At 43.6% G+C, this 20,600-nt stretch overlaps 2 protein-coding genes across 6 annotated transcripts in view; one reads left to right on the top strand and one right to left on the bottom strand.

Moving 5' to 3' along the window:
• LOC137421121 (dihydropyrimidinase-related protein 2) overlaps positions 1–4,810 on the top strand; it is a 51,426-nt gene extending 46,616 nt beyond the window's left edge. The window contains exons 13-15 of the mRNA XM_068106857.2: positions 177–351; positions 3,799–3,885; positions 3,997–4,810. Of these exons, the coding sequence (XP_067962958.1) occupies positions 177–351; positions 3,799–3,885; positions 3,997–4,013 (279 nt within the window). The 3' untranslated portion in view covers positions 4,014–4,810. The remainder of the gene's footprint in view (positions 1–176; positions 352–3,798; positions 3,886–3,996) is intronic.
• Positions 4,333–20,600, bottom strand: part of EVC (EvC ciliary complex subunit 1) — a 71,224-nt gene continuing 54,956 nt past the window's right edge. For 2 of the 5 annotated variants that reach the window (XM_068106853.2, XM_068106856.2), the window contains 11 exons: positions 19,046–19,262; positions 16,449–16,597; positions 14,840–14,938; positions 14,557–14,748; positions 10,423–10,532; positions 9,998–10,226; positions 8,838–9,035; positions 8,005–8,149; positions 7,765–7,885; positions 6,261–6,402; positions 4,333–5,282 (listed from right to left, as the gene is read on the bottom strand). In XM_068106853.2, the coding sequence (XP_067962954.2) occupies positions 5,223–5,282; positions 6,261–6,402; positions 7,765–7,885; positions 8,005–8,149; positions 8,838–9,035; positions 9,998–10,226; positions 10,423–10,532; positions 14,557–14,748; positions 14,840–14,938; positions 16,449–16,597; positions 19,046–19,262 (1,662 nt within the window). In that variant the 3' untranslated portion in view covers positions 4,333–5,222. The remainder of the gene's footprint in view (positions 5,283–6,260; positions 6,403–7,764; positions 7,886–8,004; positions 8,150–8,837; positions 9,036–9,997; positions 10,227–10,422; positions 10,533–14,556; positions 14,749–14,839; positions 14,939–16,448; positions 16,598–19,045; positions 19,263–20,600) is intronic. The other 3 variants (XM_068106855.2, XM_068106854.2, XR_010983258.2) reach the window with 3 other exon arrangements.

Below are 20,600 nucleotides of genomic sequence, written 5' to 3' on the forward strand. Positions count from 1 at the left end.
CGTTGAATCTTCAGGTACAAGTTAGGTGACTATTTTCAACCTTCTTTGTGTAGCGCAGGTAAATCTCAACGCAAACTCTATGAGTAATAAGCAGATGGAACTCAAAAACGTTTGACATTATAATTAATAATATACTGGTCTTAACTGCATAAAAGTTTCTTGATATCGGTGTTCAGCTGGCAGAGATCCAGGGTGTGCCCCGAGGGATGTACGATGGTCCAGTGTACGAGCTCACTGTGACCCCCAAATCGGCTACTCCAACTCCCACCCCTTCGGCTCGCACATCACCCGCCAAGCAATCACAGGCTGCACCCGTACGCAATCTGCATCAATCGGGCTTCAGCCTGTCTGGTAAGTCGTGAGATTGAGGATCTTGTGTATCCCTCGCATCCTTATTATTGTCAGACGGCATGATTTAGCACATCATCTTTGGACCAACACTGTTAGCAGGGGTGTATCTATAATCCTGAGGATACACAAGAATCATGTTCATTTGGGTATGTACAGTCGTGACCAAAAATATTGGCACCCTTGCACTTTTTTCAAATAACTCACAATTTTCTCTAAAAATAAGTTGAAGTAAGTTTCTCTAAAAATAACTTAATTAAGAGTTGTTTCTCACATATGACAACATATTTGATGATCGGAGCTCACCATCAAACTAATTCTATCGATATCCGTGTTGAAATCCGATATAAATTGGGCTTTTTATTAAGATTTCTATATGTGGATCGACCCTCGGAGATCATGGCAACAGGTGGTGGATCGGATGGTTTTAAGTTATGAACTGTGAGAAAATAACTGTTTTAAAACCCCCTATTTTGGTGCAGGGTGGTAAAAGATGTTATTCTCTAACGTTTCATGCAGAATAACCTTGGTAGCTCAGAGGAGTAGGTTCACAAACAAACAAACAAACAAACTGACATTTCACTTATATACAGACTTGGCATTTAATATGGAATATTTTTTTGTGGGGGTGAACTTACTTTTCAAGATGACTTAGAACCAAAAGTTCATTGGAATTATGTTGAAATTATTCTAGATTTTGTTAATGTGACCTTTAAAAGAAATAAAAACCACATTTGACATTTCGAAGCAAATAAATTGATCCTTGAAAGTGATGTGAACTGATATCGAACTTAATTCACGGACAGTACTGTGTTAAACTTCTGTACGTTTCCCAGAAGTATCTCTTTATTTTACACATGAGCCAAAAAAAATTTCAACAAAAACATAAGTTAAATTATGACTGGGATTATGGACAGTAAAATTACAGTTCAGTACTTCATGTAACCCCCACGAGCATTCAGGAGAACACGTACATGTCGAGGCATGCTGTTCACGAGATTTGCCAAGGTTTGGACAGGAATCGCTTGCCATGCAGTGACAATAACCTGCTGCAATTCACGCCCAGAGGTAGGCTGCTGGACCAAGTTGTCGATTTGATGCGTTAATTCTGCCCACAAGTTCTCTATCGGATTCATATCCGGGGACATGGCAGGCCACTCCATATGCTCGACACCATGGTCAACAAGAAAGTGTTGGATCATGCGAGCACGATGAGGCCGTGCATTGTCATCTTTGAAGACAAAGTTTCCTCGAAAGGCTGCACGAGCAAATGGAAGCAATGTTTCTTCCAGAATGGCCTTGTACTTGAACTGGTTCAGGTTTCCATTCAGAACAACCAGGTCAGTTTTGCCCCCTGCATGAAAAGCAGCCCAAACGGTCACCCCACCACCTCCAGCTTGGACTCTTGGCACTATACATTCTTCGTTGTAGGCTTCATGCACTTGTCTGCGCACTCGGACGTGGCCATCTTGACGATAGACCAGAAATCTAGACTCGTCACTGAAGGTCACGTGATTCCAGTGTCCTGGCTGCCATTGACGGTGCTCTCTGGCCCACTGCAATTGGCAATGGCTGTGTTGTCTGGTCAGGCGTGGCTTTCTCAGGGGACGCCTGGCACGATAGCCTGCTTGAACCAGTCGTTGGTTAACTAGCCTTCTGGATACAGGCACATTTGTCAGTTGCTGCCACTCAGCCCTAAGCCGATTAGCTGACTTGGTACGGCCATTGCAGACTAACTGGTGTAGCTGGCGATCATCTCTCCTTGTGATTCTGCGGGGACGTCCTGTCCTCGGTATTGGAATAGGGACACCCCTCTGAGCATTTCGTTTCAGGATCTTTGACACCTGACCTTGAGTGATGCCATACTGCCAAGCAATAGCACGCTGTTTCATACCGGAATTTCGTAGAGCCACCTCTCCATGACAAACAGCATTGTCGAGTTGACGGATCATCTCCAGAGGAAGCGGCAATAACTTTTGTAGACGTGCAGCAGTTGTTTTCCACTAATACAGAACGCAACAACCCTTATATACCCGATTGTGAAGCCAATCGTCAAATGTACCTGCCCTTACATTTTGTCACGCCACCTGTGATATTATCCTGTTGTTGACTTCTTGCTGCGAAAGACATTCAGTGACATGGTTCTTTAAACAAAGAAATCACCGAAGCATAAAAGAAACTCACCAGATTGATAAACTGAGTTCAGAAAGTAAACCCAAGTCAAGAAAAAAAAAATATTCCATATTAAATGCCAAGTCTGTATATATATATATTTCAACAATTTCCTGTAAGAAATGGTGCATTATTTGAAAAAAGTGCAAGGGTGCCAATATTTTTGGCAACGACTGTATGTGGGTAGAGTCATAGCGAGAATAAGAGATTTAATAATTAAACTGCTATATTCACCGAATTCAATCCGATCTTCACAAAACTTCACCAGATGGTAGAGTTGGTCATAAGGAAGAAGCGTATTGACTTTGAGGTCAAAGGTCATCTTGAAGTGAAATGTCTAAAATTGTCACTCTTCATCTGATTGACTTGAAAATTGAACACCATTTGCACATCGAGTCACTAAATTGGGAAACCAACTATTTTTGAGGTCAAAAGGCCAAAGGTCAACTCAAGGTCAAACTTCCAATATCATCAGTTTTCATCTGAAAAAATAATCAATTTTAATCCAGATGAATTTTAATTGATTGAAAGATCGTAAATTTTAATCTTAGTGAAATGGACAATTTGATGTATCCATGGCAACTTTTTATTTTGGAGAGGGGTGGATTTTGCAAGCATCGTGCTCTGCATGACGTCTTCTTGTTTTGTTCATGTATTGACCAATGGTACTGGACCGAAGGAAAGATCATCCGAACTTCAAGATTTTCAGCTCAAGGATGCCTTATCTTTTAAAGGACTCAAGTGACATATCTTCAAACAAACTGAAGCTATGTGAACTTCAAACAAAATTATCTGAAAATTACAAAATTAGATGCTGCAATGGATGTAAACTTAAGCGGTTTAAGCTTATTGTGTTTAGGTGAGAAATAGCAGTCACTGGACCAATGCAGAAAAGTTTGCTAAACAATGTTCTGCTGAACTTCTTGTGGTCAAAATAGAGTTAATGCTGTTTTTTTCTGCTAACAGTGCATTTCCAATTGATGAAATGCTGGAAGGTGATGCCGTAATGGAAAGAAATAATAATCAAAAAACTTTTGTTGCAGAAAAGAGAAACTTCCATTTTCTCTGTGCGTATGGCTAAACTGAGCTTCCTGTTGCAAGTTAATCAATCCTCATGTTTCTCTTTGTATCACCCAAGACAGATGCCCAATTCCCAACCCTCCGATCCCGACTTTGTAAACCCAACTTCCTCAAACCCAACCGGACCTCCACCCATCCCCTTTCCTCCCCTTTTTCCCTCCCCCACTTCCAACACCATCATTACCAACCCCACCCCAGGTGCTCAAGTGGATGACAACTTGCCTCGTCGCACCGGTCATCGGATTGTCGCTCCACCTGGTGGCCGATCAAACATCACTACGCTCGGTTAGGTCACAACTCCAGCAAAGTCACACATCCCTCATCCTTTCAAATTCCTAAACATTCCAATCATCAACTCTCACCCCCTCCCCCTGCCCATACAACCCCCTGCCGCAGGCGACTACCGCCAATGAAACCAAGGGGGGCAGGATGTGCGGCCCGACGGAGCAGCAGGAGGAGGGTGGCTTCTTCAACCTCCTGCTTTCACCTTCAAGTGAATGGAAACTGGTGTTGTGCGTGAACGAGTCAAACATTAGTCAGATATATCGTGCATGTTTTGCTCTTTACATGGATGTGAACATTTAAGGCAAGTCAAGTGAGATGACGTTGAATAGTCTTTCTTCTGAGGTTCCGTGCTTACACAAGTGTTTGAAGGAAATGTGGTTATTAGCGAGCTTTAGGGTGGAAGGTAAAACAGAACAAATTGAGGGGGAAAAAAAACAACACTTCCTGTTATGGTCCTGCTTCTGTAGATTGACATCATTTTAATTATGGGTAGTTGAAGTAGCATTTATACTTATTTAAAGTGCCATTTGTTAATGTCAGTGGATAACCTTCAATACGGAGCGAGTCTGGGAATATGCTGCTGGTTGACTCCTTACGAAACTGTTGTACTCGCCCTTTGCCATATGGAAATCTGACGCATTCTTGGAAACTGTTGTACTTGGAGCAAGCAGCCACAGAAAAATAAACTTTTATAGCTGTGGATGTAAAGATAATTATGCATGTTTCATTATTTGAACATTCATGTAAAGTACGTCATTTTATGTTTCGTTATATGTAAGTTCACATGATTGTACTTCATGTGACAACTCCATATATGACAGTCAGCATTTTCATGATGTCATGTGATGCCGAGCAGCACATCTCAGCTGTACCTGTATGATCATGATGAATTCCAGCACAGCTATAAATCAATCCTCATGACTTTTCTTCATGTGATGGCATGTTAGGAAGTCTGTCTTTCCATGCTTCACGTGATGACATCTTATGCACTTCCATATTGAAATGTATGACTTTGATATCATGTTTTGTTCTTTTATTTGGAGATTTAGCGAGCATGCTCGAGGTGATGTCGATTCCCTTTCTGTGGAGGTCCACATGACCATGCTCTACACGATGTCCCTTTATATGGAGGTCCAAGTGGCCATGCTCCATGAAATGTCCCTTGATAAGGAGATCCATGTGACTATTCTCCATGTGACGTTAATTTCCTTCATGATGTCATGTGACGTCGTGACAAAAGGAGAAACATGTCACAGTGCTCCATGTAATAGCATGTTATGATGCTCCATGTGAAGAGCTCATCCCCTTGCTACACTTTGTCATGTGATCAATTCCATTTATTGTACTTCAGTTTCACATGGACCAGTTAGATCTTTTAAGCAATCCTGGAAAGCAGTCTGAAAAGAAAAAAGAAAAAGCATAAAATAATTAAAAATAAAATTAACAACAGTTATTTGTTTGTTTTTTTCCAAGCAAGAACATTCCGACGTTTTGAGAACACTTAGGCAAAACTACCTGGAGCAGCACTCGGTATAGCACAAACCTCCGCCAGGCTGAACAGTATGTTTTGTATCCAACTGATAGGCCGGATTTGCAAACTTCTTGTCATACACCCAACCTGTCCACCAAGTTTCATCCAAATCCAACCATTACTTTTTGAGACATCGAGCTGGATATCGTTTTTGGCCCTATCTCCCTTGGCCGTCCCTCGGATGGACGTTAAACTGGGCATCCCATCTGGTGGCATTAGTTGGTCGACGTTAAAGATCCCATTGTGTCCTTCATGAAGAATAGGCGAGATACAGCCGACACCACAAACAAATTACAAATTCTTGCCCAAACTACTGCTGGAAAGGCAATGGAAAACCACCCAGAACAGACGAGAGACAGAGAGACAGAGAGAGAGAGAGAGAGAGAGAGAGAGAGAGAGAGAGAGAGAGAGAGAGAGAGAGAGAGAGAGAGAGAGAGAGAGTGCGGGAGAGACAGAGAGAGAGAGTGCGGGAGAGACAGAGACAGAGAGAGAGAGAGAGAGAGAGACAGAGAGACAGAGAGACAGAGAGACAGAGAGAGAGAGAGAGACAGAGAGAGAGAGACAGAGAGACAGAGAGACAGAGAGACACAGAGAGAGAGAGAGAGAGAGAGAGAGAGAGAGAGAGAGAGAGAGTGCGGGAGAGACAGAGAGAGAGAGTGCGGGAGAGACAGAGACAGAGAGAGAGAGAGAGAGAGAGAGAGACAGAGAGACAGAGAGACAGAGAGACAGAGAGAGAGAGAGAGAGAGAGAGAGAGAGAGAGAGAGAGAGCGCGGGAGAGACAGAGAGAGAGAGAGGCAGAGAGAGAGAGAGAGAGAGAGAGAGAGAGAGAGAACGTGCCACCACCTGCAGGTGTTTCCTTTGAGTAGATGGCAAATGCTGGCATGAACAGCACATCTCAGATGCACCTGTATGATTATGCTGAAATCCAGCACAGCTGAAGTCGATGCCAATGTTATTCCATGCCTGGATATTGTCTCGTCGACACCTGCGGAATGAACAATTTGCTTTTAAGTTCACTTTTCAAGTAACCAAGTACGCTGCAAACAATCTCACTTCAAGCCGTTTCATTTCTACTTATTTTCCAAATAAATGACGAGAGGATAACTTTCAAGGCTAACGCTACATACAATACCAGAAAATGCATATTTTCTAATGAAAATTATAACGCCGATCACAAAATCAAACTAGAGCAAAGTCGACAGCGCACCATCACAAATCCCCACACTTCTCACCTCAAACGAAGTTTAAAGATGGCAAAATTTCCCAGCAGCAATGACCAAACATCAAATTTTGAGTTACATGTTTTCCCCATTAAAAATTTTCCCCCTTTTGATCTCTGCGACTGACCCGACCCACTTGGGGATGAACTGGGAGTCAACAAAAAAATCATCACATACATATTTCATGTCCCCCAATGTTGATTGCGTACACAAAGTTTAGTTTAGAAATGTGCCCGTAATTGCATTTCTTAGTATTTGACCGTTTGCCCTCGCTCCAGGGGGTGGGGCCAAACATGACACTGCTCTTTTTTTTTTCTTCTTTTTTTTTGTATACATGATCGAGGCTCGTGAAAGAGCTAACATTAATCACACAAAAAAGTCAAACCGACACATAAAACACAAAATAAGGGGAGCGGTAGACAAGTTGGGATGAGAGGGGGAAGGACACAAACACAACATTTGCGAGCAGGGACAACGAGAGAACTGTGGGAGGGAGAGGGCTCGGGGGGAGGTGGGAGAGGTATAAAACATATGGACACTGCAAGGACTTCCAGGAAAGAAGTTGGAATTTCAAAAGAGTGTATCTGGGGTAAAAATTCGCAGGGGTAGAAAAGATCAAGTTTTGGATGGGGGAAGATAAGAGATGGTGGTGAACAGATGTTTTAAAGACCTGGAGGGAGGAGTGGGATTGAAGGGAGTGCAGGAGTTTGTTCCAGAGGCGGGAGAAAAGGGGAATGAAAGAGTGAAGGTGAGCAGAGAGCCTAGATTTTGGCAGTTTAACCATAAGAGGGTTGCTGGCAGATCTTGTGCGATCTGTAGGAATATTTGGGGGACAGAGCACAGAGAGAGCTGGGGGAGCAAGGCCGGAGAGGAGTCGGTAGAAGACAGAAAGACCACCAACCTGCCGGCGGTGAGTGAGCGAAAGGCCCTCGGAGTTAGCTTCATCGCAGGAGATTCCAAAGGTGCTCTTGCACCTTCGTGCCACGTGATGATCATAACTACCAAGTTTGGTGAATTTCTGCCCAAACCGTTTCGGAGAGGATAGCATGACGGACGGACAGACAGACAGACAGACGGAGCTGATTACAATTTTCAAAAAGCATGGGGATAACGACCGCAAGACTAACCTGAGACGACTAGCTGAAGCATAATCACGTTTGTCCTGCACATAATCCTTGGTCAAAGCATCAGGAGATGATTTGCATGGATCCTTTTGTGTAAGCATACCTCCACCTTCCTCCTTCGCATCTTTCACACAATGCAACAAAGTTAATAAAAGCCCAGTATCGTGTTTTGGAATCTATGAAAACGACTTTAAATGGAAAACAGGAGGAGAAAGGAACGAGGTCAAGTTAAACATACAAGACCTTCATGATTTGACCACCATGGTTTCCATTGGTCCTGCAATTGGAGCACATTCTTCACTTGCTGTCCAAATCTCCACAAGACTCCAAGGACACTCTGACAGCAGATGGAGCTATCATCACACTCCAAGGTCTTGGCTACGGCCTTCTGCACAGTGCAGTACATCAAGCATGGCAAAAGCGCTCCACACAAATACAATCTTCTACATGTGTCGGAATCCTGTTCGTGCATTGGACTGTTAGTGTTCCCAACTGAACCCTTGGTCATGATGTCAGTAACCCCTGGAAAGGAGTCCAGACTCGGGGGTCTACTGGTTAGAGTGTCCGCTGCGAGTTTGGGCGGTCTGCAGTTCTACCCCTACCCCGGCAGAGTCAAACCAAAAACTTTTAAAATGGTACTTCCTTGCTTGATGCTCAGCATTTATAACAGGATAGAGCATGGACAAACAACCATGGGTTGGCAACCATTGCACAAGCTCCTGCGTTGAAGATCCTCATAATCCCAGTTCAAATCCAATATTGTCTACCAATATCCTTGTAATTCATGGTGAATTCCACTGATGTCTACTAATGTCTGCGTCGTCCACATGAATTGTGTAAATCTCCCTGACAGGTCGAAGATAAGTGTGAATTTAAAAAGTTCCTCGAGAACTTCAGTAACAAACTTCCTCCCACCATGCAATGCTTCCTTCACATCCCATCTCATACTGAATCCTCTCATCCATGAACCAATCTTGCCACACGTTCACAGTTAGGAGCCAAATTCACTAAAATAACACAACATCCTAGTTTGCAAAACGAGCGGGAAAGCCCGTACACATGAAAATCTTTCGCACCTGTAAACTTCGAAAGATTTGGTCACAATTCCAAACAGCAGAACATTCCGCAAAACTAGCAAGGAGTAGATGGCTCGCCACAGTGGATCGCCAGCACCTCAGCTCCGCTTGTGCAATTCTCACTCCTTCAGTAAATTGCTTGTTGATAAAATCCTCAATCTCTTCAATGTGCCAGACCAATGGCATCTGCTTCTTCACCTGTTTTAGTAAAAAAAATGTGGAAGGGAGAGGAGGAGGGGAGGTGTGGAGGTAAAGCGGTTGCAGAATAGTCCTGACGGAATAATAACTTCACTACAACAGAGGTAACAGCACAATAACAAAAATACTTTTATGTACAAAGAAAAACAAGTCACATACGTGGGGTTATAGCATAAGATACAAGGCAGCTTGATGGAGTACTGCGCTCCCCTCTCCGTTAGCTCCCCTACCTCAAACTTTTCTCAGCTCCACGCCATGGAAACCAAGACCTTCAAGATTGTTGGAATGTCCCGCGATGAAGCTGAACCTATGGGCCTATCACTTCACCAACACTGACAGGTCGGTGGTCTCTCTGCCTTCTACCACCTCCTTTCTGGTCTTGCACCCTCTGCTTTTTCCAAACTTTGTCCACCTCAGGTTTCTACAGGGCCCCCACCATCCACCATCATCAACCCTCTAGTGAAGCTATGGTACCTAAATCCAGAATCACAGCTCCCCAGCTCCACTCACTTGTTTCTCTTTTTACCCACCCGTGGAACCAACTTCCAAATGCGCTTCAACCTCATTTTTCTTGCAGATCTCTTCAAGACGGCTATTCATCACCATCTCGGATCACCCCCACCAAAAACCATGATCTTCTTTATACCCGTTAACACTCTCCCAAGCCAACCTCTTTCAAAGTTTCCAGTTTTTCCTTCCTGAGAATTTCCTTCTGTATCCATCTTGTCCACTCCGTGCATACTCTCCTTCCCCTCAATCTTCCCCACATCCCTTAATTGTCCAAGTCGCCCTCTATTCTGTCCCTCAGCCCTCCTGTTGGTATGTTTCACCACTTTCTTCCTACTTCCTTTAGTTCTGTTCTATGTTCTCGCTCTTCCCCAGGCCTCGACTTTGTATACAAAAAGAAAAAAAAGAAGATAATAGGGAACAAATATTTGTGGTAAAATGACCTGCGCACATACCTGCTTACAACCTGGATGACTGATCGCTGTGTTGGCTGATTTTGGTTCCAAGCAAGATTCTTGAATTTCAGTGGATCCTTTCCAGTTCCTCAATGACCTTCCAGGAAGCTCTGCAGCACCAAACAATTGTTGAGCCATTCTGACTTGTGCCATTAGGCAAGCCAGGCACAGATTTGAGACCCAGGCCAGTAAGCCCAGACTATGTTCCACTCGAAGATGGCTCGCTGTGCTAAAAATGGAAAAAGATTTCCGGAGCAAAATGTCAATGTTCCATGTAGGGCACACAGGTTAGACATTTTGTAAATCCCCTTTAGAGGAGGCCTGTTTAAAATGTAAGGCTGAATTAATTGCAATGCAATAGAGTCGTGCAGCAACAGATCTGCTTTCTTAAGACTCGGTCGATGCCATGACGGGTCACTGCTTACCTTTCAGGTAGGACAGAGAGATGCTCAAGTAACACAACAGCCCGCCTGCCTTCCTGGAGCACAAACTGCTGCAAGGACACTGCAAGCAGCTGTTGTTTATCCAGCCATCCCTGAATAAAGAAAAACAGCAGCCAAGTGTGCAAGGATAAAACATTTCGAAATAATTTTGCCGATTCCCGACAAAGGAAAACAAAGAATAAAACAACCTGTTGCCTAAACAAGAGTACAGTACACTGATATTTTGATGATTGGGTATGTACTTGGATGGCAGACTTCCATGGGAAGGCTGTGTGTCATTGGCTGAGGGATGAGAAATAGCAGGAAGAAAATTAACAAAATGTTGTCTGGTCTTTGATTTGTTCTCCTGTGAGATTGAATGAGCTGTCTTGAAGCGATGTCGACATGGAGCTCTGCATCTCAGAGCATGCCATCCCTTGTGTGAGGATGTAAAGCTAACTTTCCCATCTGCATTTCAGTAGACATCAAAGTTTCCAGTTTGGGTGTTCCAAGCGGAAGCGAGGAAAAGCTGTGCTTCACTGCTCCTATCCAGCCAGAGCCATGCCACACCCGTGCTAGAGCCACACACTCTCCTCTTATCCAATGGACTTATCTCCCTCTCATTCTCCTGCCGAGCAAGCCGGGCCGGTGCATGGATTTTCCTGCGGGAATCTGCCGGGAGTACCTGGTATTTCTGTCTCATGGATTCCTTCTGTCTTTACCGTGGTGTGAATGTGGGCCCAGGTTAAGAATATCTCACGATAATTCACCAAATGTCTGTCTATCCGTTCGAAGGTACCGTAAAAACTGCTGAACCGATCGCAAAGATATTTTGGGTGGGTAATCCTGGGATCCCCAGGAGTAAAATAGGCTATTTAGTTTTCCCAATTTCAGCTTTAGTCTCCAGCATTCTCAGGTTTGGACTCCCGCATAACATTCGCGTTTGGATGACGTTCATTGTGACGTCTTCTTACGTCGAGCAACGTACCCGCCCTATGGGCGGGGCTTCAATTGGGAGGCCCAAATGAAAAGGCTAAATATCGGAAATTGAAGGCTTTTTTTTCTTTTAAACGATTTATATAAACATCCGTTAAATCTCGATCGGTGCAGCCGTTTGTGCGGCACCCAGGAAAATAACGTCATGCGGGAGCAAGTATCAGCAGGATGTGGCAGTGTGGGAGTCCACGTTTGCACCGATCGGCTGCACCGTGTGCCGCACAAACGACTGCACCGATCGCTGCACAGCTGCACCGATCGGATGTGGCATGAAGGAGGATCTGCACTTCGGCATGAAGGAGGATCAGATCTAACAGATCGCTGTTTCCATCGATCTTGCCAAGGCCGTAGCACCTATCGGCTCAAAATCCTTTTAACTGTTGATTTGGTACAGTTACACGTATCGGGAATTTGGTACACGTATCGGGAGTACATACGTCATAGCAATTGTGAACACGATTATCGATCACGATTCACGATCATCACAATCATAGTGTATCGATCACAATTTGAAACACGATGGAATAATATTTACCGATATGAACAGTGATGTGGCTTTTGTTGAAATTCTAAAGATACTGTTTAGATTTTGATGATTTGCGTGTAATATGATTCAACGGATGTTTATATGAATCGTTTAAAATAAAAAAGCCTTCAATTTCTGATATTTTACCATCGCCATGTGCAGATTCGCCACGGTCCCACGATCGACGTTTCTATACGTGAACTTACTAGTCTAGTAGGAAGACTAGGTCCCCCTGCACCCCCCGGAGATATACTTCTAATCAGTGTTTCTAGATTGGAAAAAATGTGTAGAAAATGACTAGCTATGGCCCCAAGCTGAAAAAATGTCCCACATACCATTTTTATGCAAATTACTGCTGCAAATTTTATGCAAAATTATGCAAATTTTATGCAAATTTTTGATGAGGAGTAGAGTTGAGGGGTCTTTGAGGGCTTCATCGAGGTGCTCTCGGTTGCAAGACTGGGTCATTCTGAGAAGCACAGCAGGGTCAGAGATCATGATGTTCTCCTCCTCAGTGAATCTCTCCATCAACAGCCTCTCCATTGCCTCACACACTGTTTTGAGGCAAAAGAGGGACTTTGCGTAGGCCTTTCCACTGAGAACACCTTTGAGAGATCCACTTGTTACTAGTTGTGCCTCAAAGAGAATCTCTGCATATCCAGAACCACGCATCTTGTGTCCAGTGAGCATCCCGATGTAGTTCATGGATGTGTGGAAGGGTCCAATCGTTACTACATGACTAGCAAATTCATTTGGCCAGCGCCAGATGATGGGAAGGGCTTTCATGCAGACACCCAGATCAAATGTATTCAGGACCCATCTCTGACCCACCTCAGCAGTTGCTGCCTCGGAACGCTTCAGTAGCTCACGAACAACTGCGTTGTCTGTGATCGGTCTGTGCCTGGTGCCTGCATGGCATGGCAATGGCCTGCAGCCTGTGCCTGGGCTAGGGGGTTTCACCTCTGCAACTGGTTCTCCCCCACCCAGCAAATCAACAGTCGACTACTGCACGCCTATCCACCAACCGATCACAGACAACGCAGTTGTTCGTGAGCTACTGAAGCGTTCCGAGGCAGCAACTGCTGAGGTGGGTCAGAGATGGGTCCTGAATACATTTGATCTGGGTGTCTGCATGAAAGCCCTTCCCATCATCTGGCGCTGGCCAAATGAATTTGCTAGTCATGTAGTAACGATTGGACCCTTCCACACATCCATGAACTACATCGGGATGCTCACTGGACACAAGATGCGTGGTTCTGGATATGCAGAGATTCTCTTTGAGGCACAACTAGTAACAAGTGGATCTCTCAAAGGTGTTCTCAGTGGAAAGGCCTACGCAAAGTCCCTCTTTTGCCTCAAAACAGTGTGTGAGGCAATGGAGAGGCTGTTGATGGAGAGATTCACTGAGGAGGAGAACATCATGATCTCTGACCCTGCTGTGCTTCTCAGAATGACCCAGTCTTGCAACCGAGAGCACCTCGATGAAGCCCTCAAAGACCCCTCAACTCTACTCCTCATCAAAAATTTGCATAAAATTTGCATAATTTTGCATAAAATTTGCAGCAGTAATTTGCATAAAAATGGTATGTGGGACATTTTTTCAGCTTGGGGCCATAGCTAGTCATTTTCTACACATTTTTTCCAATCTAGAAACACTGATTAGAAGTATATCTCCGGGGGGTGCAGAGGGACCTAGTCTTCCTACTAGACTATACCCGTTTGTTTGCGAACGGGTACGTTTTTCATGGAAGTCCACGAACTTGCTGTCCATTTCTGACGTGCGACTGAAGGTGCTACAGGAATGTGTAATTTATTGGTTTCATGCTTTAGCATTCACCGTATCTGCATTGCCCGTTTGCTTCTGGCCTCCCACCCATGCGTAGCATGTGTATTTCTCTAGTAGATAATAATTAAGGAATACCGTTTATTCGTGGTTGCGTATGGCTCGGTAAGGGGAAAGGGATTTCATTGCCATTTATTGTATTTGCTTCCTGTATTCCTTCCCCCATGCGACCATTACTCATTCGATAAAATATACCTGGTCTCAGGGTGAATTTGGGTTGTCGTGCTCACTTTTGTAATCAGGAAAGTCTGTTTAAGGTTGATTGGCTACGGAAATTAGCAACGTCTATCAAAACCATGCCGCACGTCTCTCGGCTTCGCTTGGCCATTGATTAGAGACGAGACATGCGGCACCAATTAGCACAAGACTTGGCTGATTCTACAGTCCAACCGGTACGGTTTCAGAGTGGAAAGGCCCATAATCCAACCCCGGATGGCCGACACAGCTGGCTGTTACTGTTGCGTTGAAACGTCCAGCCGGGATCGCCTCCGTGGTTCCAACAATATAAAATGCCATCACTCTTGACTAATACATGCCAATGGGTTTAATATTTTTCCATGATACGCTTTACGAGTGCAAAACTCTTGAAATATTATTTGTAGACTCTCTGATGTTCAATAATGTCCCATAAACACTGACATTGACAAGACAACAACAGTTATTAACTGGTTCACAAAAAAGTTCCACATTCCTGTAAGCAAAGACAGTATGGAGAACATACAAAAATATTCCCAACTCTGATGAAAAAACTGTGACAGAAATGAGCAACAACCTGTTGAAACTTCTGCAGATGTTTTTGTCTGATTTTCTGTCTCTTGTGAAACACCTCCTCTTCCTGCAACGCTGCTCCCTTGAGGGCGATGTGCAGCCGTTTCTGCCAGCCCTCCAACTCTGCCGCCCCAGCTTGCAGGAGCACGGTCTCCAAGAGTGAGGCGAGAGATCTTTGGAGTTCTGCACTCACACGCTACAGACATTCAGAAACAACGGACCAAGTCAAACACAGCAACACATTTTGTATAATTTTCCACCAAAACGAAATATTCCTTCCTTATTACCTTGTACAAGGTACGGATGGAAACAGCCTCATCTTCATCTAGCTCTCGACAGAACATATCATCTTCCTTTCTCAGTCCCACCAGACTTAAATGGTATTGCTGCAGGTAACAATGGCATTGAGGGTCATCATACACGCACATGCACATGCAAGCACACACAAGATGAATATGTATGGTGAAATTAATTAAAAGTTGGATTTTTAAATGTACTATGACGTATAAATGAGCATCCTGCTGAAATCATTACTGGAGATACGAACGCTAAAATGGGCTATGCTAATGCAGAACGATCCGTTTACCAGAAATCCACGAAAATAAATTGTTGAAATTTTACTAGATCTTGCTGTCGATCCCTGTGACCCCAAGTCTCCACCCTGGGAATAAATCGGGGGTCAAATCAAAAAAATCGTTACATTTTTCATGTTACCCATTACCCAATGTTGATTTCATGTACAAAGATTCATTTAAAATGTTTTAATAGAATGTCAGATGAGAGAAATAAACATCTTTAAGATATTTTTTGCAAGTTACTCGGTCATCCTCCAATCATTGAAGATCAAGAAATTCAACGGATTACTCCAGAGGTATCACCTACCTATTCAAACTTCACAAAGGATCAACTTAACTCATCAATCAAGCAAGCTAACACCAAAGCAGTTGGCTCAGATAGAAGAAGTCTGGAAAAGTCTGGAAAATACCAGAAATGAAAAATACATACCAGTAAAAGTCTGGAAAAGTAGAATTTTAGATAATCATTTACTTAAAATTTCCAATAATATCCTCATTCATCTATCTATAATTCCATTAATCTCTGTGTGTATGTGTGTATGTGTGTATGTGTGTTTGTATGTTTGTCTGTGACCGCTGTTTCTCGACAACCACGGGTCCGATATACTTTAAACTTGCCAGGTATATTGCTGGGGACCCGAGGATGTGCCTTTTCAAGGTTTGAAATTAATCGGACAAGTACTTACCGAGCTATGGCGATTTAGCCGTTCGCCGTTCGCTTTGGCGTTGCGAATGGACCAAACCATTGCATGTAAATAGAGGGGGGGGTTCTGTGGTCGTTGCGAATGGACCAAACCATTCATGTAAATAGAGGGGGGGGGGGGGGGGGTTCTGTGGTCGTTACTGCCACGTGGTTTCAAAGTTTTTTTTTGTTGTTGTTGTTTGCATGCATGTTTTTTTGCACCCACGTACGGGCACGCCCTAGGATGTTTACACACACACACCCCTACACAAATTTTTTTTTTTTTTTTTTTGGCAAGGAACGGGCACCCACGTACGGGCACGTCCTAGCTTATATATAGTACGGGCATGCCCTAGTAGAGATAAAGCCAAGTATCTGGACAAAAAGTGCAAATAATACCTGTTCCTAAAAAAGCCATTTGAGTCTACCAAAAAATTACAGAGGTATAATTGTAACACCCATGACAGCTAAAATATTCAACAAAATGATAATTGAATCGCGTAAGTCCGTACATAGAGCCGAGTTTGAGGAAGAATCAAAAATCAAAATGGTTTGAGACGAAATTTGATCAATGCTCGACCAGATCCTCTCACTCCGATTCACTATGCTGGGTTCTGTATCAGCATAGCACAGACTTACTTGGACTTCTTCACTGGGATCTTTAAAAGATATGTAGCTCCGCTCAGCATTTGGCCAAGCCTGAGGATAGGCTTTCCAAAACCTCATCCGGTGCCTCTCTCGCTCTGCCTTTTGGTTTGCAAAAATTCCTTGCATTGCTTCGTGCCAGCCTGTAATAAGGAACAGCAAATATCTGCAAATCCGTTACCACCGAGTGATGATGAAAAAATATATAATGCACTTCAACAATGTAAACAATGCAATGCATGAGCATAAAGTTTTAATAAGTTTGATAATCTAAATTTCAGCTGTTTGTGCCAACAGCAATCTGGTTCAAAAAAATCATAAACTCCTGTCATTGATATCACAAAATTGGAAGAGTTTTCACTGTCTTTGTAGAATTATTTGTTGAAAAATAAAAAAAAGCAGAAAAAGTGACAGCAAAACACAGAACCAGATGTATTTGATCATTCAATAGGAAGAATAAAAAGACGACTAGAACAGCATTCAGAAGAGAGCATACCTCCGCCAGGTGAACAGTTTACGTTTTGTATCACAGAGTAGACTATAAAATCACAATACAGAATCACATTTAATCAAAATCATCCGTCCACAACTTTTTGAGATATCCTGCTTTGTATCGTTTTTGTCCCTATCACTCAATAGTGAAGAATCACTTAAAAAATTATACTAGCCGGATCCGGAACTTCACCAAAATTGAATCAATTCTTCCTTGTCACACACAACCTGTCCACCAAGTTTCGTCCAAATCCGTCCAGAACGTTTTCAGATATCCTGCTCTATGTTGGTTTTAGTCCTATCACTCAATGGCAAAGAATCACTTTTAAAAATTAAATAATTCTCATTTCCGAATCCATATTCAGATCTTCACCAAAATCGAAACGATTAGTCATTGTCACACACCCAATCGGTCCAGCAGGTTTCATCCAAATCCGTCCATAAGTTTTTGAGATATCCTGCTATGTATCGTTTTTGGCCCTATCTTCCAGTGGTGAAGAATCACTTTAAAATTCTTCGAGCCGGATCCGAATCCAGATCTTCACCAAAATCTAATCATTTCGTCCTTGTCACATACGCCACCTCTCTGCAAAATTTTGTCCGAATCCATTCACAACTTTTTTTAGATATCTTGTTCACAAACAGACAGACAGACAGACAGACAGACAGGGGTGAAAACATAACCTCCATCCACATTTGGCGGCGGAGGTAACTCGAACGGCACTCAGTAGAGAGCATACTTCCACAAGGATGAACAGTTGACGTTTTGAATGACAATGATAGGCCAGATCTGGATCCAGACCTGAACCAAAATGTATTCGGTTTGTTCTTGTCACCTTACCAACTCATCCACTTAGTTTAGTCATAATCCATCCACTACTTTTTGCAATATCATATGCTATCATTGTTGGCCCTATCATTAAATGGTGAAGAATCACTCAGAATTAAAAAAAAATTCTCGTATCAGATCTTCACCAAAATCGAATCGATTAGTCCTTGTCACACACCCAACCTGTCCACCAAGCTTCATCCGAATCTGTCCGTAATGTTTTGAGAATAGTGAATAGTATCTCTCAATAGTGAAGAATCACTTAAAAAATTCACTGATCCTGATCAGGATTCGGATCTTCACCAAAATCAAAAATCTTTGGTCCTTACACACCCAACCTCTTTACCAAATTAAGACCAAATCCATCCACAATTTTTTGAGATATCCGTTTCAAACAAACAAACAGACTGGGCATCCTCCGTCGTGCGAAGTCCTTCCTTGGCACACCTGAGCTCCTCACCACATACAAGGTTTTCATCCGCAGCTCTATGGAATACTGCTCTCCCCTCTGGCCTGGTGCTCCTGCCTCACACCTAGCTCGTCTTCACGCTGTTGAAACCAAAGCGTTTCGAATCAATGGAATCTCCCGCGATGAAGCTAACTCCAAGGGCCTCTCACTCACTCACCGCAGGCAGGTTGGTGATCTTTCCGTCTTCTACCGACTCCTCTCTGGCCTTGCCCCCCCAGCTCTCTCTGGGCTCTGTCCCCCAAATATTCCTACAGGTCGCACAAGATCTGCCTGCAACCCTCTTATGGTTAAACTGCCAAAATCAAGACTCTCTGCTCACCTTCACTCCTTCATTCCTCTTTTCTCCCACCTCTGGAACAAACTCCCTCACTCTCTTCAATCCCACTCCACCCTCCAGGTCTTTAAAACAGCTGTTCACCACCATCTCTTATCCTCCCCCATCCAAAACCTTGATCTTTTCTACCCTCGCTAATTTCGGTCCCCTTGTGTTTTATACCTCTTCCCCCCAACCCCCCTCCCCTTCCCACGCCTCCTGCCCCCAAGCCCTCTCCCTCCCACACTTCTCCCTGCTCTCAAATGTTGTGGTTGTGTGCTTCCCCTTCTCTCCCCATCTTGTCTTCCGCTCCCTCTTTTTGTATATTTTGTTTGTCTGGTTGATTTGTTTGTGAAATAAATGTTAGCTCTTTCACGAGCCTCGATTCAGTATACAAAAAAAAAAAAAAAAAAAAAGACAGACAGGGGTGAAAACATAACCTCCATCCACATTTGGTGGCGGAGTAAAAAAAATAACTAAAAACCTACTCTGATTTGCCTGAGCCACAAGATGTCGGCCCTTGTGCTCGAAGCTTTGTAAGGTGTCCTGCTTCTGGTGGTGTTCCCCACACCGAGACTCAGCCACTGCATCCAACACATTGCTTAGAATCCTCGACCTATTCATGACTGTGCCTTGGCCTAAACGGTCGGAAGTCATAATCTCCATCAGTGTCCACTGCTGGTGTTGCAGCTGTTCGTGAATAACCTGTCCACAACATGCAGGTGAACAAAATGCAATTGAATTGATTGGATGCCATTACTGGAATTATTATGAAAGTGATGAATATTTAACAGCGTTACAGGGAAAGAAAAACAACAGTCACCAAATCTTTAAAATATTGCAAGACCCATGCAAACCCCAGAAGAATAAGATCGATATGTCAGTTTAGTGGACTGACAGGATGGCCTAGGCCCTAGAGGTACGCATGTCAGGTCGCAGATCTGTTACTGCTTAATGCTCTGTTATGGATGTCGTTTGACTAATATGTTATGTTATAAATGCTGTTTAAAAATGCTATTTCATAAAGTTAATAAAAGGTTGCCGCTTCGCTTTAGTTTAAAATGAGAAAATACTCGCTTCATCCGTGCTGAACGAATGGCCTCGTTGTATACGTGTGCCCCTTGACGGCTAGATAAGCCTAAGTCATAAACCTTCTCTCTTCTCCCAGACGGCGCCTCAAGCCGCGGGCAGGAAAATGGATAATATGCGCGTGGAATGTGTAACTTTACGTAGGATGCTTGAATCGTAGACATAAAACCTTTGATAAACTGCCAAAACATTAACTATATTTCGTATAATCACAGTGACGCTTGTGTTACAATAAATATGCTTTGAATTTATGTTTAAATGAGAAATGTGAACTGAAGGTACATTTAACACCTGGAACTCATCAGAACGCCCTCATTTACTTTATGGTCTTATCGGAACCAAGAATGCAATCCCCCTTTCGGTGAGTTATATTTTCTGTCACCTCGGAGTCTTGAAACCACATCTGGTCCGGATCCTGACGGTGCGTGCTTCACTCCCCCAAGATGAAGGTGGGGGCTCGGCGCACTGGGGATGACGGTGGGAGGAACTTTCGCCAGTTTTCTTTGTTCTCTCGGAGATTTTCTGATAAAGCGTGTCCCTATATAAATGGACTGTGAATCAATGTATCCCCAGGAAGGCAGACGTGGCATGACGGTGGTTCGTGCTGTAGACGTCTCACTCTCCTCCAGATCTGTATTAATTGGTATTTAATAAAGTTTCGTCATTCTCATCTGTTGGTGAACTTCTGTTACGATCAAAGAGTGGTTACCCACAATTTTGGTGCCGTGACTCGGATGCAACAGAGCAGGGACAAGCGAGGTGAACCCTGAACGACCGGAGGGGGGCTGCCTGAGGCCGGCGCCGGCACGCTGATTTGTTTTAAGGTGAGCATTGTTTTATATCAGAGGGCTATTTTTCCAAATTCGTACCTCCCTCCCTCGAACGGGCACAGTCCGTTTCCCTTGTCACCTGCACTGCCTGCACTCCGAACAGAAATTGTAAGTAAAGGCTAAT

The sequence above is a fragment of the Myxine glutinosa genome, chromosome 2 (assembly GCF_964187855.1).
Source record: "Myxine glutinosa chromosome 2, kmMyxGlut1.1, whole genome shotgun sequence".
Taxonomy (NCBI): domain Eukaryota; kingdom Metazoa; phylum Chordata; class Myxini; order Myxiniformes; family Myxinidae; genus Myxine; species Myxine glutinosa.